Source organism: Nicotiana tabacum, chromosome 7 (assembly GCF_000715075.1).
Source record: "Nicotiana tabacum cultivar K326 chromosome 7, ASM71507v2, whole genome shotgun sequence".
NCBI classification, from domain to species: domain Eukaryota; kingdom Viridiplantae; phylum Streptophyta; class Magnoliopsida; order Solanales; family Solanaceae; genus Nicotiana; species Nicotiana tabacum.
In genome coordinates, this window is record NC_134086.1 from 37,711,083 (window position 1) to 37,726,170 (window position 15,088).

Sequence of the window (15,088 nt, forward strand, 5' to 3'; positions counted from 1 at the left end):
TTTTATCCATGAATTAGAGCCTTTAAATAGATTGAATATATGTCTTGCATGAACCATGTCAATTGCATAAGATATTAGGAAGAAAGCATGCAATTTTATTGATATCATACAAACATGATTCATGCCTACATGTCTTAGATTATTTTTGAAGTGAATCAATTGTGTAGTATTTACTTTCTTGGTAAGAATACTAATACTTCACTCAAGACCAAGAAAGTTATATAACTTTGAGGCCACTTCTACACATGAAACATTTTAGGCAATACTCAAATGCTTAAAGAGGAAAGATATTTATTTCTGTTATTGAAGATTATTTGCTTTAGTTGGGTTACGTTCTGGATCAATATTAGAGGTCCCCTTATGTGAGATATAGAAGGAAGAAAAATAAAGTGTAGATTATTTCTATCGTTTTTGTTACAAATGCTTGCCCACACCATGGTAAGGAATCAGTAAGATTTATGATATCACTTTTAGCATTTCACTACTAATAACTCTGTATTATTTGGAATATGATAGCATCTTAGGAAGCTCAACTCTATTCAAGGACAGAGATGAAGCTTTTGAATCTCAAAGATGACCTTTAATAAGATGCCAAGCTAAAGAATTACAAAACAAGATCATTAGACTTCAAGTGCAAATGAAGAAGTTATTAATTGGGAGGAAGAGCTCAAGGATAAAGGATGTGAATTGGCAAGGTAATAGCATCAAGGACAAGGATAGAGTTTTGGAAACTCCAAGGCCATATACAAGATCTCAAGCTAAAGAGTTGCAAACTAAGGTTGCTAGACTTCAATGGCAAATAAAAAAGCTTTTAATTGTAGAGGAAGAGCTCAAGCCCAAAGAAGATGAATTGTCCAAGTTTTACAATTATTTGGTAGTCCAAATTAAAGTCCAAGAGGAGGAAGATTGGGTTACCAAATCAGCCCTTGAAGTCCACCAATAGGGCTCAAAATGACCTTAAAAGAGGTCCAAAAGGGGGTGTTTCAAAAGGAACCCAATTGGAGTCCAAACCAATGGCCCAAACTAATAGTTTTAAGGCCCAAATCTGCCCCAAAAGGATTTGGCCGCCCCCCACTTAATTTTGATGGCTTTTGTTACCCCTTAGGAGCCACCTACCTAAGTTTGATGGCTATTGTGACCCCTAGCAGCCCCCTACCTAATTTAGATGACTTTTTAGCAACCCCCTACATTATTTTAAGTGCTTTTAACTCTTATAAATAAGGAGTTCTTCTCATTCATAAGACTACATTTATTGATTAAGTATATCATACTTTGAGAGTTCTTTTGAACCTTTGTTACTTGTGCTTTGAGATTTATCTTTCAACCTTTACTAGTTCTTAGTTCAAGGTAGTAAGATTACTTCTCTTTTATGATATCTTTGATTCCTTTGTGGTATTCTTAGAAGGCGATTAATACTAGTTATTAATTGTTGTCTCAAGTTACTCGTAAAGTGGTCAAGATCTGAATCTATTGTTTTGATTTGCTTTTTAAGTAAAGGCGTTTGATTTCTTCCATAAATCAAGACGTTGTTACTTTGATCTTGTCAAGGCTATAGAACTTACGTTCTTGGAAGTTCTTGGAATTCTTTCCTTGAATTCTTCCCATATTCTTTATTTTCATCTCTTTAATTCTAGTTGTTCAATTCCTTGTTGTTATTGTTTCCGCATTACTTCTCAAATTCTTACTCTAATTTGGATTTCCGACCTAGTTGTTATCAAGTGGTATCAGAGCGATTTTATCAAGATTTCGTTCTTGGTAAGTCTTGGGATTTCTTGAATACTAAGAGCAAAGAAAAGGAAAGAAAAAAATTAAAAAAAAAACGAAAATCAGTTTTTAGAACAAAAAATAGAATTGCGTGCTCTCCGGGATATTTCTTTTGTATCTAATTTGTTACCAAAAATTAACAAAGGAAACAAGAAGAGGAGATCCTAGATTTTCTTACTCTTTCTAATCTAAACATATAATCCTTTCCTTTTTGTTCGCGTCATGTTTCAACCGAGCCTAATAGTTCTAGGATTTGGTTTTTCTTTCATTAGTTCCCCAAAAATCTGAATTTTACTACTAAGAACTTCATACGAGTTGGTTTAACTATAAATCTATAAAGTATTTTGTTCAAAGGTTATTTCGAGAGAAAAAAAAGGGTAAAGTGTGTGAGAGAACAATTGAAAAAAAAAACAAAGAAGCCAAATTTGAGAGATACATATTTCCTTTAATCTATGTCAAGATATCTCAAATATGTAGTTGCAGTGAAAGGAGTAGATCTATGACTCAGCAACTTGAAAGGTCGATATTACAATATATCGAATGGAAAGAAGACAATGGTAAAGTTATTTTTCAAACAAGAGCTAAAGTGATGTCTACAATTTATACCCTTAGAATTGACAAAGCATTTAACTATAACTTAATTAGCACTTATATGATTGAGAAATTGAACTTGCCTTGTGTTGAACATATTGATCCCTACATGTTGAAAGGAGTAAAGGATAAAAGAGTGTTATTACCATTCTCTATTGGAAGGTATGAGGATGTGATTTGGTGTGATGTCATTCCCATGAATCGTTTTCATATCTTGTTGGGAAGGCCATGGAATATTTATAGAAGTGCTTCATATAGTATCGAAAAAAATAGATACTCTTTTGAAGTTAATGGGAAGAAACTCAGTCTTGGACCTTTGACTCCCTCACAAATTTGTGCAGATGAAAAGATTGTTAAAGAGAATATGGAAAAATACGAGAGAGAAAAGAATGAGAGGAGTAAGGGAGTGCATGTTGACATTCCAAGAGAGGAAAAAAGAGAGGTTGTCTTGAGTAAAAAGAGTGGGATGTCAAGTGAGGTAAACAATGATCTTGAGAAAAAAGAAAAGAGAGAAAGCAATAAGAGAAACAAAGTCTGTGAGGTAGAGAGAGAAAAACAAGAGAGATTGAGTGAAGGAAAAGAACTCTTTAGTGAGAGAAAAGAGGCTAAGGGTGAGGAAAACATTAGTCTTGCGATAAAAGCCAAAGAGAGTGTAAGCAAAAAAAAAGTTTCTTTACTTCCTAACCCATTAACTCTTTCTTGTTTTAGTTCTTGTGATTTTGTGCAGCCGCGTGATGAAATACCTTTTGAAAGGAGTGGTGAGGCGCAAGAGATGGTGGCAAAAGATCCAATTGGATTCCAACATAAATTCAGCAATATCAATTCTTGTTGGATGGTGGAAGACAAAAGCTTGATTAAATTCTTTGTTATTAAACCTTTTGACTATTTCGATTCTTATTTACAGGGTTATGACATGGAGTTGCCTAAAAGCATTGCTAAGGTGGAGCCATTGCATAAAAGAATACAAGGTGATGATGTTCCATTGGTAAATAAGTCCAAGTATGGTATGTATAATTGGTTTATTTGCATTCTTGGTCTTTCTAGAACACCTAAGGTATTTTTGGAGGTAATGAATTACACTCTTATTTCTTATATTGGTGACTTTATAATTTTTGTAGATGATGATATTTTGATGCACATCAAATCATTAACTATAATATCTAAGTTAATGTGTAAGAGTAATTCGTTTCCTTTTGAAATTGTGTATGACATAGATGATTACTTATTCCAACTTGGTGGAAAGAGGCATGAAATTTCTGAGAAGAGACTTGCGAATGAGTTAAATATTTCTTCTTATCTTATTCAAGTGGCTAATGAGTTTTCATGTGCTAAAGTGCTAGAATGTGATCTTTGTTATGTGATGGGGAGTCATTCTTCAAGTCATGTTCATTGTAAGCTTGTAAAAGTATTTGTTTCTAGTAAAGAGGATATGCATGATTGTTGTAATACTGGTGATCAAATACTCTTTCATGTAGAGGAATCCATGAGATTTGTAATTGTAGTTAGTAGTCTATATCATGAATGTATCTTGTTTGATAAATGTGGTAAAGGTACTTATATTATATGAATGTGTAGTCACTCTTTTATAATTTCTTTGTCATGTATACCCATGGACTGCCGTACTGACAAGATCGAATTGCAAGTTCCATTGCATGGTGCATCTAAGAGAGGTTTTTAATGTATTAATCTAGGTAGACATAAATTTTATTGGGATGATGATGTCCATATGCTTTATAAGGGAGTATTTATACCTATTAGGATTGATTGGGTTAAATGGACACATTGTCACTATCTTATTTTATTCCTACTATTTTTTCAGATTAGTGGATACCATTTACTAGTGCGTGTTTTCTTTTTCTTGCAAGGTCGAAATTCGAGGACGAATTTTCTTCAAGAAGAGGGGAATGATAGCATCCTAGGAAGCTCAACTCTATTCAAGGACAGGGATGAAGCTTTTGAATCTCAAAGATAGCCTTTAATAAGATGTCAAGCTAAAGAATTACAAAATAAGATCATTAGACTTCAAGTGCAAATGAAGAAGTTATTAATTGGGAGGAAGAGCTCAAGGATAAAGGATGTGAATTGGCAAGGTGATAGCATCAAGGACAAGGATAGAGTTTTGGAAGCTCCAAGGCCATATACAAGATCTCAAGCTAAAGAGTTGTAAACTAAGGTTGCTAGACTTCAATGGCAAATAAAGAAGCTTTTAATTGTAGAGGAAGAGCTCAAGCCCAAAGGAGATGAATTGTCCAAGTTTTACAATTATTTGGTAGTCCAAATTGAAGTCCAAGAGGAGGAAGATTGAGTTACCAAATCAGCCCTTGAAGTCCACCAATAGGGCTCAAAATGACCTTAAAAGAGGTCCAAAAGGGGGTGTTTCAAAAGGAGCCCAATTGGAGTCCAAACCAATGACCCAAACTAATAGTTTTAAGGCCCAAATCTGCCCCAAAAGGATTTGGCCGCCCCCCACTTAATTTTGATGGCTTTTGTTACCCCTTAGGAGCCACCTACCTAAGTTTGATGGCTATTGTGACTCCTAGCAGCCCCCTACCTAATTTAGATGACTTTTTAGCAACCCCCTACATTATTTTAAGTGCTTTTAACTCCTATAAATAAGGAGTTCTTCTCATTCATAAGACACAACATTTATTGATTAAGTATATCATACTTTGAGAGTTCTTTGAACCTTTGTTACTTGTGCTTTGAGATTTATCTTTCAACCTTTATTAGTTCTTAGTTCAAGGTAGTAAGATTACTTCTCTTTTATGATATCTTTGATTCCTTTGTGGTATTCTTAGAAGGCGATTAATACTAGTTATTAATTGTTGTCTCAAGTTACTCGTAAAGTGGTCAAGATCCGAATCTATTGTTTTGATTTGCTTTTTAAGTAAAGGCGTTTGATTTCTTCCATAAATCAAGACGTTGTTACTTTGATCTTGTCAAGGCTATAGAACTTACGTTCTTGGAAGTTCTTGGAATTCTTTCCTTGAATTCTTCCCATATCCTTTATTTTCATCTCTTTAATTCTAGTTGTTCAATTCCTTGTTGTTATTGCTTCCGCATTTACTTCTCAAATTCTTACTCTAATTTGGATTCTCGACCTAGTTGTTATCAGAATAGTAATTGTAAAATCATCTCTACACGGTTTCTTTTGACTAATATCTCTTTAGGTAATTTTGTGAATAAGGATGAAGAACATATTTCGAGAACAAGCAATAAGCCAATATGGGTACATTTGCACAAGCTGGATAATAAATATTTGTACTAAGCATAACGAGTTCGAGCCGAAAGAATTTGAATGAATTAAAGTGTGAGAATTTTATTACCAAGACAAGTGAGCTACTATTGAGATTCAACAATGAGCATAATAAAAATGGTAAGATTGTGAATAACAAGGGTAAACTTATAGCCCAAGGTTTCATAATAAGAAGTTTTGTTTCTTCATTGAGATTATTGTTATATGATAACTTTATGGTCATCTTACAGAGTTCTTAAATATTTTTGATATATTTGAAATAATTGAAGAATATTCTTTTAAGCATCCCTTAATGTTGAGAATTTTCAAAAACTATTCATGTGACCAAGAAGTTTTATTTCTCTTTCCAAAAATGATTTTTTTTCGGTAATTTCCATTTTCATTTAACCAAAAAAGATCATTACAATGCAGGGACTGCTGACTAGTTTTTTGATTCTGTTTGACAACTGATTCATCAACTATAACCTATACAAGGTTCTACTTTCAGCTATATCCTATACATAAACTTCAACCTATACAATTTGCACTATACAACAAAAGGCAGTACATTTGATAGAATAAAGAGCTAATCTTGTCTAAGGATACCAATTCAATGCCTCCAAATGCTTCTGCCATCTGATATGTGTATTGCCTTTGATATATATATGGCTTGCAATTTCTCTACATATTTTCTATGATGATGAACTTCCACTTTGAAATCTAATTTTGTTCCTGTCTCTCCAAATGAGGTATACCATCATTCCAAAAACAGGTGAGACAATTGTCCCAATTCCCTTATTTTGCCTAGCACAGGTTGTCACCCATTTCAACTCATCTTGCCATGTTTTTATCTATCTTGGACAACTAAGCCATTCAATAATTTTTGCCAAATATTCTTCATATATGGATAGCCTAAGAATAAATGATCAAATAGTTCATCCTCCAAGCCACAGAAAACACAATTTTAAGGAAGTTGAATACCAATTTTTTGTAGCCTCTCAATAGTAGGTAATCTCCCCTTTACAGAACCATAAGTTAAATTTGTGTCGAGGGTGAATATGAGGTTGTAGGATCAGGCCTTTCCAGTACACCTTTTGGACCTGAGGAATCCGCAACTTATATAGTTTCTTTATGCTGAATCTTCCATCTGTACTTTGCAATGTCATCAGTCTTGAAGCCACATGCAGAACATTCTTATGGACAGGACAAGCAGAAATCTCTAGGGAAGCACATGTATCTTGGGACAAGATTTTCTTGCCACAAGTAGTGGGAGGTCTAAATGTTATCAACCTGTACAACTGGAACAAAGCAGCAGTGGAAAAACACTTATGGGCTATCACCAAGAAGAAGAATTGCCTTTGGATTAGGTGGATTCATGCCTACTACATCAAGAACAAGTCCATTGATACTATGTCCATACCCAAGAATGCAACTTGGGTAGTGAGGAAAATTCTTGAACTCGAGAAGATTATCCTTGAGATACCTACCTTGCAAGGTGTCCAAAAATGATTTTTGAAAGGCATGTATTTGTATTTTTTAAGTTGCACAATTTGTATTGTCGATATTATATTTTGAAGTACTGATATAAAGTTGTATCAAGAATTCTATAAGATTTTGCGAGGTGGTCGAATTCGAGATGAGAACGAGGGATAATTAAAATTCTTCTTCAAGTTCTATGACAATGAAGAAAGTGTTATTGACCAAGCCAAATGCACAAAGGAGAAATTCAAAAGATTTGGTTTGAAGAATTCAACAGTCACAAATTTTTCTGTGAGTCGTCTACTTCTTTGGACAAGGATAAAAGTGGTGGACAACAAAAGAAAAAAATGGTTTGTGTCACTTACTTTGGAATTTTATTTGTGCAATGAAAGCAAAGTTATTCAGCCCCATCTACAGCAAAAGGTGGATACATCTCCATGAGAAGATATTTTCTCATATGAGGGAAGAAACTGGTATTACTAATGATGTTTCTTGTATCCTTTCATGGTAAAAAATGATCATCTTGGTTCTTATGTGCTTAGTATTTGTGTGTTTCCAAGTATATCTTGCAATCTGCCTAAGGCTCTAGAAAGCTACATATATTTTTGAATCAACTCAATTATCTTTTTCTATATTCTTTTGATCTAGCATGGTTGAAAGTATTTTACTAAAATACTCACTGATTATAAAATCCTCCAGTCTTTTGTGAAGTGATTATATGCTGGGCACCTATTGTGATTCTTAAGCACTCTCATTGATTGGATGCTTGGTAAGGAGAATATATATCGAATTATATTTGTCGCTTGCGTTGGGTTTTTAAATTTAATGTAGCTTAAAAGAGGGTGAATAAGAAATAGATAATATTTGAGATTCCCTCCTTGACAAAGAGACATTGTCCTATATTGAAATAGGAAAAGGTTTTTGATGAGTATATATACAATTGCTCTTCTTCTAGCTCTTAAAGAGTTAAGAAGAAGGCAAGCCTCGCGCTGTCGTCGCTCGCTCGGCTCGGGTTCGGTCAAATGATCGATTGATTAATTAATTTTTTGGACCAAATTTATTTGTGAATAGTGAATATTAACGTAATATTATTAAATATCTGTTTTTTGTAAACGGAAAATAAATATTAAATCCAACAAAATATTAAGCGTTTTTCCGTTATCCGTTTTCTGTTTGTCGTTTTTGTAACGAAAAATTAAGTTTCCTCCTCGTTATGAATTCCTGGTTTATTGTTGCGTAAATAGTCATTTACGTTATGGCCATTTTACGTAAATAGCTCTTCTAAAGAGATGCACCTCTTCAATTTGAGCCCAATATAGCAGTTCATTCTCTCAGATTTTTCATACGAGTTTTTGAGTTCTCCTCCTTTCTTCTGCATTGTTTTAACTATAAAGAAAGCAACAATAAGTGTGATTTGCTACCGATCTTTGTATTCGCTGAAACACTGGGAGTTTGAAGTACTGCTACACCAATGTGTAATTCGTCTATCCTGCGAGGAAATAATCCATAACATTAGGTACTAGGAGGGGATTAAATTCCTTAAGGAAACACTGTGATTTCAGTGGGCTTGGATTAAATTCTGTTTCGTTTATATTTCTGTTTATATGTTATTTTATCTTCTCCAAAATTATTTTACAAATACAGTTTGTTAACAACTTGACTTTTATATCCTTAGGTTCATGTATTTGGAATATGTTGCACCCTTTTGATGATAACAAAAGGGGAAAAATTTATGGTACAAAACAAAACTTTCCTTGCAAATGTTATAGATAAAATGCATGAGGGGGGGGGGGGCATGACTATGGAAGTAAGGGGGAACCTTTGCTTGCCATGGAAGAATAAGCTAGATAGAAAATATATGGTGCAAAACAAAACTTTCTTGCTAATGTTATAGATAAAATGCATGAAGGCAGGGGGAGCATGACTATGGAACCCTTTAAGTAAGGGAGAGCCTTCACCTGCCATGGAAGAGTAAGCTCGATATACCTGGAACATTTCAGGGAAGTAACCAGTCTATCTAGCTTATTACATTAGATGCACTTTAATTAAGTCTTTGATGCAATCTTCATATTTTATACTCAATGGTTCGCCATCATCAAAAAGGGGAAGATTGTTAGCCCCAAATTTTTACATATTAATTTTGATGATACCAAACTAACATAACTTTTAGTAAAAAATATTTACTTATGACAAATTATTTTTGTACAAGTTTGCTAAAATAAGAATGATCAAAGACGATATATAGAAGATTTGCAGAAGAATGAAGGAGATATGGAAGATGGGATAAAGAAGGAAAGTCTAAAGCTAATGGCTATATTATAGAAGCATACTATGGTAAAAGATTGTGAAAGAATTAACTAAAAAAAATTATATTCAAAAGATATGAAGAAAATATTTTATTGGAAGGAGATATCATAGAATATTTTAAGGAGCAAATATATTGCATTGATCAAGGAATTCGTTATGGAAGAGATTTGTGTTAGCGCCAAAGTTCATTCAATAGAGAAAAGAAGATACAGAAAGTATCAATAATATGCAAGTTATACAATGGATTTATGAAAAAAAAAATATTCTCAATGAATGATGTGTGTAAAAATCAAAGATCTACCGAGATATTGCAAGACTCAAGAACTAGGAATTATAAAAGAGAATTAATTGGGAAAAGAATCAAGAGAGCTGCAACAAGATTATTTAGAATATTCGAGAAAGGAAAAAAATCTATTAGTGATCACTTCCACAAATTATGCTAGAATAGTGAAGAGTGAGAATGAATTATACTACTAGACTTTACATGTCTGAAAATCCCATTAATTATGTCTTTACCATAAAAGGAAGGCAATGTACGAAGGAAGATACCATAAGCTGCTAGGATATTTTGAATTTGCAAAGAATCAAAAAGAGTCCAGATTCATGAATAAATGGAAGAAGCTATTTATGGAATGAAAAAACAAATCATTCCATAAAAGATGCAACGACAAAATTATAAAAGGGAGGAGCGGCTCATAAGGGCAAGAATATTTATGACTAAATATTTTATGGATTGGCCGAAGAAGTTGTTCGAATTGACTATGAAGAAATATGATATCCGGAATGAAAGCTGCAGACAAAAATCAATCGGCGAGGCTATTTGAGGAAAAAATAAAGAAGACTATCGACATTGGAGTTTGAAATTTAAATGGCACCTTTCAAAAGGAAAGCATATTTTGACACAAGATGTGGTGATACGATATTACTACATTGGAAAATATTCAAGTCCACTTTTAGGAGACATGTCAGCAACAATCAAGGATTCTAAAAGAAGACATGCCAAGATTCAAGATAATCATGCAACTGTACGAAATAAATTCTCTTGGGTTATACAGTAGCTGGAACAAGTTGAAAACGCTATAAAGAAGAGCTGTGCACATAAAGAAAAGTACAGCCTTCTATACAATTGTCTATCCAACTACAAGTTTCTTTTTCTACTCTTAACAAGTATTGAAATTCACTTCTAGTAGATTTACTATATACACAAAAGTGAGAAGAGAGGCAGAACAGTATTGGAGAGGGTGTCCAAAGAGGTTGTGTCATTGTTCGTTACTTTGGTGAGAGAGTGCAAATTAAAGGGTCGTTGTTTTTGAGCGAGTGAAAACCAACCCTGTAAACATTGGTGGTAACATTGAAAATTACAAAGAGCTCAAGAGTAACATCCTTGCAAACCAAGGAGACTGGAATAGGATATCACATTGGTTCTGAACCAGTGTAAATTTTTTGGTGTCATTTATTTTATTTCTCTCATATTTTATTATACACATTTACTGTTTTTTGTGAGTAGTACTTGTTTAAATTGGATTACTAACAGGTTTGGTGCAGGTTGTCTCCGCTTTAGTCGACTAGGTTTGAAGAGTCGTCGATTGAAAATTTAAAAAGGCTACAATTCATCCCCCTTCTTGTACTTTTAATTGATATCAGTGCAGGTCTCACATCTTTATTTTTTGCTAAACAGCAAGTGAGAAAAGATCTGTGGCAGGTCACCAAATTACTGGAACCGCACTTCAAGAGGGATATTCAACAAGAAGGCCTTCGTACTTCAATAGTCAATATTATAGTCATTGAAAAAAAGGAATAAAGGTTTATGTTCAATCAATAGATAGGTAACTTTGATAACGATATGACTTATTAATTAGTTTGTTAGATTAGTTAGTATTGATAGGTTATTTTTTGGGAGAAGGAAGCTTGTCTTTGATTGGAGAAAATAATAAAAGAAGAAAGAAATGTTTTTAATCACTTCATGTAGGGCTATTCAAAACCGAACCATAACCGGTAACCAAACCGATGGCTTATTGATTTATCGGTATCGGATTATCGGTGTAATGGATGGTGAACAAATTGAAATTTTTAATTAACGGCTTAACGATTTAGGGGAAGATTACTCAATTTTCTTATTGAATAAACTGTTAACATGTTAAGAATTTTTATATTTACACTTAACCTTCAATATACTATGTTGGATATGAGAACGACATAGTATATTTCTATTTCTAGAGTTTATATTTAACAACATAGAATTTTTATATGAGAACGACATAGAATTTTTATATTTATACTTTACCTTCAATAAACCATTAACATATTAAGAATTTCTATTTCTAGAGTAATAAATCCCACAATATACTATGTATATGTTGGATATGAGAACGACATATACATTAGAACAGTGAGAGTGCCGCAAGATGCTATGATAAAAGAAATGGCCAATGGAAAGTGATCACAGTCCTTTCTTCTCTGTTCCATTTCTGTTATTGGCTTGATAATTAAGGCTGCTGTTTCATTTGGGTGCAGTAATTAAGATAGTCTCAAATCCAACATGTACATAATATACTGTGGGATTTATTGTCATGTGCAGAGAAAGTGCCTCGCATATACATTAGAACATCAAATGACCGAGTTGTTAGGCTAGAGCAACAAGATGCTATGAGACCTCCACAGAACGTGTACACTTTGGAATGTGATCACAGTCCTTTCTTCTCTGCTCCATCCGTGTTATTTGGCTTGATAATTAAGGTTGCTGCTTGATTTGGGTGGAGTGATTGAGATATCTTCATTGAGTATTTAAAAAAAATTATTCTAAAGATTTTTCTATGTACTCCATGACAAGTCTTCATTGAATAATGTACTGAGGATTACGAATCGTAAATTGAAATGATAAAAGCCAGTTAACTATGCAGTTTGGCCGTTTGGTATACACAAGACTAGGATTGTTCAAATATTATCTATTTAGTTTAGCCGATAAACCGTCCGATAATAATTAATCTGATAATCCACACGGTGTCTTATTGGATGGCTAGCGAATTACTACATTTATAATCTAATAACTGATAAGTCGAACCATTAAGCATAATTATCCGCCCGATGCGCCGGATACGCACCCCTAACTTCATATCTTATATAGTTTGAATAATTTGAGAGATTTTGGAGAGAAATCAAAGTATGAATATATTATTAATAATCAAGATTAGGTTTGAAATTGTCACTACCCAGTGTCTCCCTCCGTGAACTGTCATGATGACACTTAGTCTCTATGACTAGGTAAGCCTAACATTTCTGAAACAAAAAATAAAGGACGAAACATAAAAGCCATCAACTAATAAGTAAATCTAAAAAACGAAATTAGATGTCGCTCCGCATATACATTAATCACTTCCGAACAGTTCATAAAATCTCCCAGGACTAGGAATGTCATAAGTCACAAGCTAAAGAAAAAACAGTACTCCCATATTCCAGAGTCTAATACAAAGAAGAAAAATACAAGAAGGGTTGACATGGGATGGAATAGATAGGGACTTCGAGGCCTGCGGACGTGGAAGATATACCTTGAAGTCTCTATAGCTGACTCGCATCACTGATGATGTTGCTGGTAAGAGGTACCTGAATCTGCACACGAAAAATATGTATAGGAAAGGGCATGAGTACACCATAACGATACCCAGTAAGTGCTAAGCCTAACCTCGATCAAGTAGTGATGAGATCAGGTCAGGGCCCTACTAGTATATATATAATAAAATGCAGCAGATTGAAATAGTTCAGTAAAGATAAATACTAAGATTTAACGAGAATGAAATCACAAAAAAACAACAGCTTAGTATACAAATATAATAACAGGGGATCTTCCGGGATACCGTCCCGTAGTCCCAAACGTAAATGTGCAGGGGGTCTCCCGGAATACCGTCCCGTATTTTCAAATGTAAATGTGCAAGGGGATCTCCCGAAATACGATTCCGTAGTCCCAAAATAAATATGTAGTTGTATACGGTAAAATCAGAGGGTCCAATTTTCGGTCATTACGATGCCTCGTAAGCATGTTTTCAAAGGTTCAAGGCTATGGTCGAGATTCACACCCGAGGGGCTATCGATGTCTGACCTCGGGGCAGTATAGATCGATGGTTATGGTGAAAAAGTGGGAAGTTCCCAAGGCGCGTAACTAGAGCTGACAAAGTCTAGTGGGCTAGTTCAGACCCGAATCAAGGCATTAAATGGTTGTACCTGCCCCATATTTTTATAATAAATGCATTTGTACTAGAATTTTAAATGAGACGATTAACTCATATTCTGATTTGAAAGCTTGTTGTGTTTACTGAGTTTATCATGATGTGGAATTATCATTTCCTACTACTCAATCTTTATTTACTTTTATTACTTACTGAGTTGGCGTACTCACATTACTCCCTGCACCTTGTGTGCAGATCAAGGTATTTTTGAGCTCGGTGGCAGGTTCATCGGAGTTAGCAAGGTAGCTGCCTGGCGATTGCAACCCTGCTTTTCTCCCTCCTTATCCCTTAGTGTATTTTGTGATTTTCCCGACCATGTTAGTCTTGATATTGTCAATCAGTTGTAATAGGTGCTCATGACTAGTGACACCCTGATGTCGGGCTTGTGTTATATTTCCGCACTGCCTATTTAAACTTATATCATGCGATTTTAGTTAATTAATGGCTTAAAATGACTCCTTCTGATTTTTTGGTTGGTTTTGGGTTTGTGTCGGCTGGCTTAGTTTCACGATAGGTGCCATCACGACCGAGTCAGTTTTAGGGTTGTGAAAAATTGGTATCAGAGCCTAGGTTACATATGTCTCATAAGTCATGAGAGGGTTTAGTAGAGTGTCGCGGATCGGTACGGAGACGTCTGTATTTATCCTCGGGAGGCTGCAGAACCTTGAGGAAATCCCACATTCTTGAATTCTTATCGTGCAATATTGATTTAGCTTGAAATATAACTCTTGAAATTCCTTCCACACGTTCGTATGCACGCATGAGCGCTCGGTATTAGTTGTGCATCGATGGCTTGTGATTCCCTTATCGAGGAGCGAGATGTGATTTATGTGTGTTGATGTTGGGCCAGTCAGGAGGACATGAGGCCAGGCTCTGCTTGTAGCTTGAGCACTGAGGTGTTGATTATGTGAGCACGTGCTTTTGGATTTATATGTTCGATAGTGTCCCTATTTGGGGAAGTGATGACTGGATAGCTATGTGATGAGTATGATGAGACTGCAATATGTGTTCATATGATTTGAATGAGACGAGAAGGGTCTTCTTGGGGGTAGCAAGAACTATCTGGTGCTTGATTTCCATCGTGATTTGATGTATAGCCCCGAGTTGTGGGTGTGTTGAAGGATCTTTTCATGTTGTCTAGTCGGGGAGTGAAGTAGGTTTCATGTTGTGATATGAGTTCAAACTCAGGAAGATTAAGTAATTGCGTGACTTTTATGACGGTGGAAGGGTATAAAGAGATGTTAGTTGAGGTGACGCAGGTAGGTTATCTCTTGCAGAGTGTTTTGAAGTTTGTGTGATCCTTATGTTGTTTGTTGGAAGACCTCTTTTACCAGTGAAATATATGTATTGCAATTTGAATTAGGATCGCTTTAGAGAGTGGGCTTGACTATTACGAGGGTGAATACGAGATTTGAAGTACTAGATAGTCTGTGTTGCACGAGCTTATAAGGGATTGAGTTTAATCTCACTATGGTATTATGGCATTAATAGG

The 15,088-nt window shown here is 34.7% G+C and overlaps 1 protein-coding gene across 2 annotated transcripts; it reads left to right on the forward strand.

The window, feature by feature from the left end:
• The first annotated feature begins 1,356 nt into the window (after nt 1-1,356).
• On the forward strand, nt 1,357-7,610 carry LOC142182675 (uncharacterized). 2 transcript variants are annotated; one of them, XM_075257115.1, is made up of 2 exons: nt 1,357-5,098; nt 6,023-7,610. In XM_075257115.1, exon 1 carries the CDS (start codon nt 2,264-2,266, stop codon nt 3,920-3,922), a length of 1,659 nt encoding a protein of 552 aa, XP_075113216.1. In that variant the 5' UTR covers nt 1,357-2,263; the 3' UTR covers nt 3,923-5,098; nt 6,023-7,610. The 2 variants fall into 2 exon arrangements, with proteins under 2 accessions (XP_075113216.1, XP_075113217.1); XM_075257116.1 differs by having other exon boundaries at nt 6,795-7,610.
• Nucleotides 7,611-15,088: the final 7,478 nt, after the last annotated feature.

What these genes read in the sequence shown, in the direction of transcription:
- LOC142182675 (XM_075257115.1), top strand. Translation starts at nt 2,264, where the DNA reads ATGACTCAGCAACTTGAAAGGTCGATATTACAATATATCGAATGGAAA.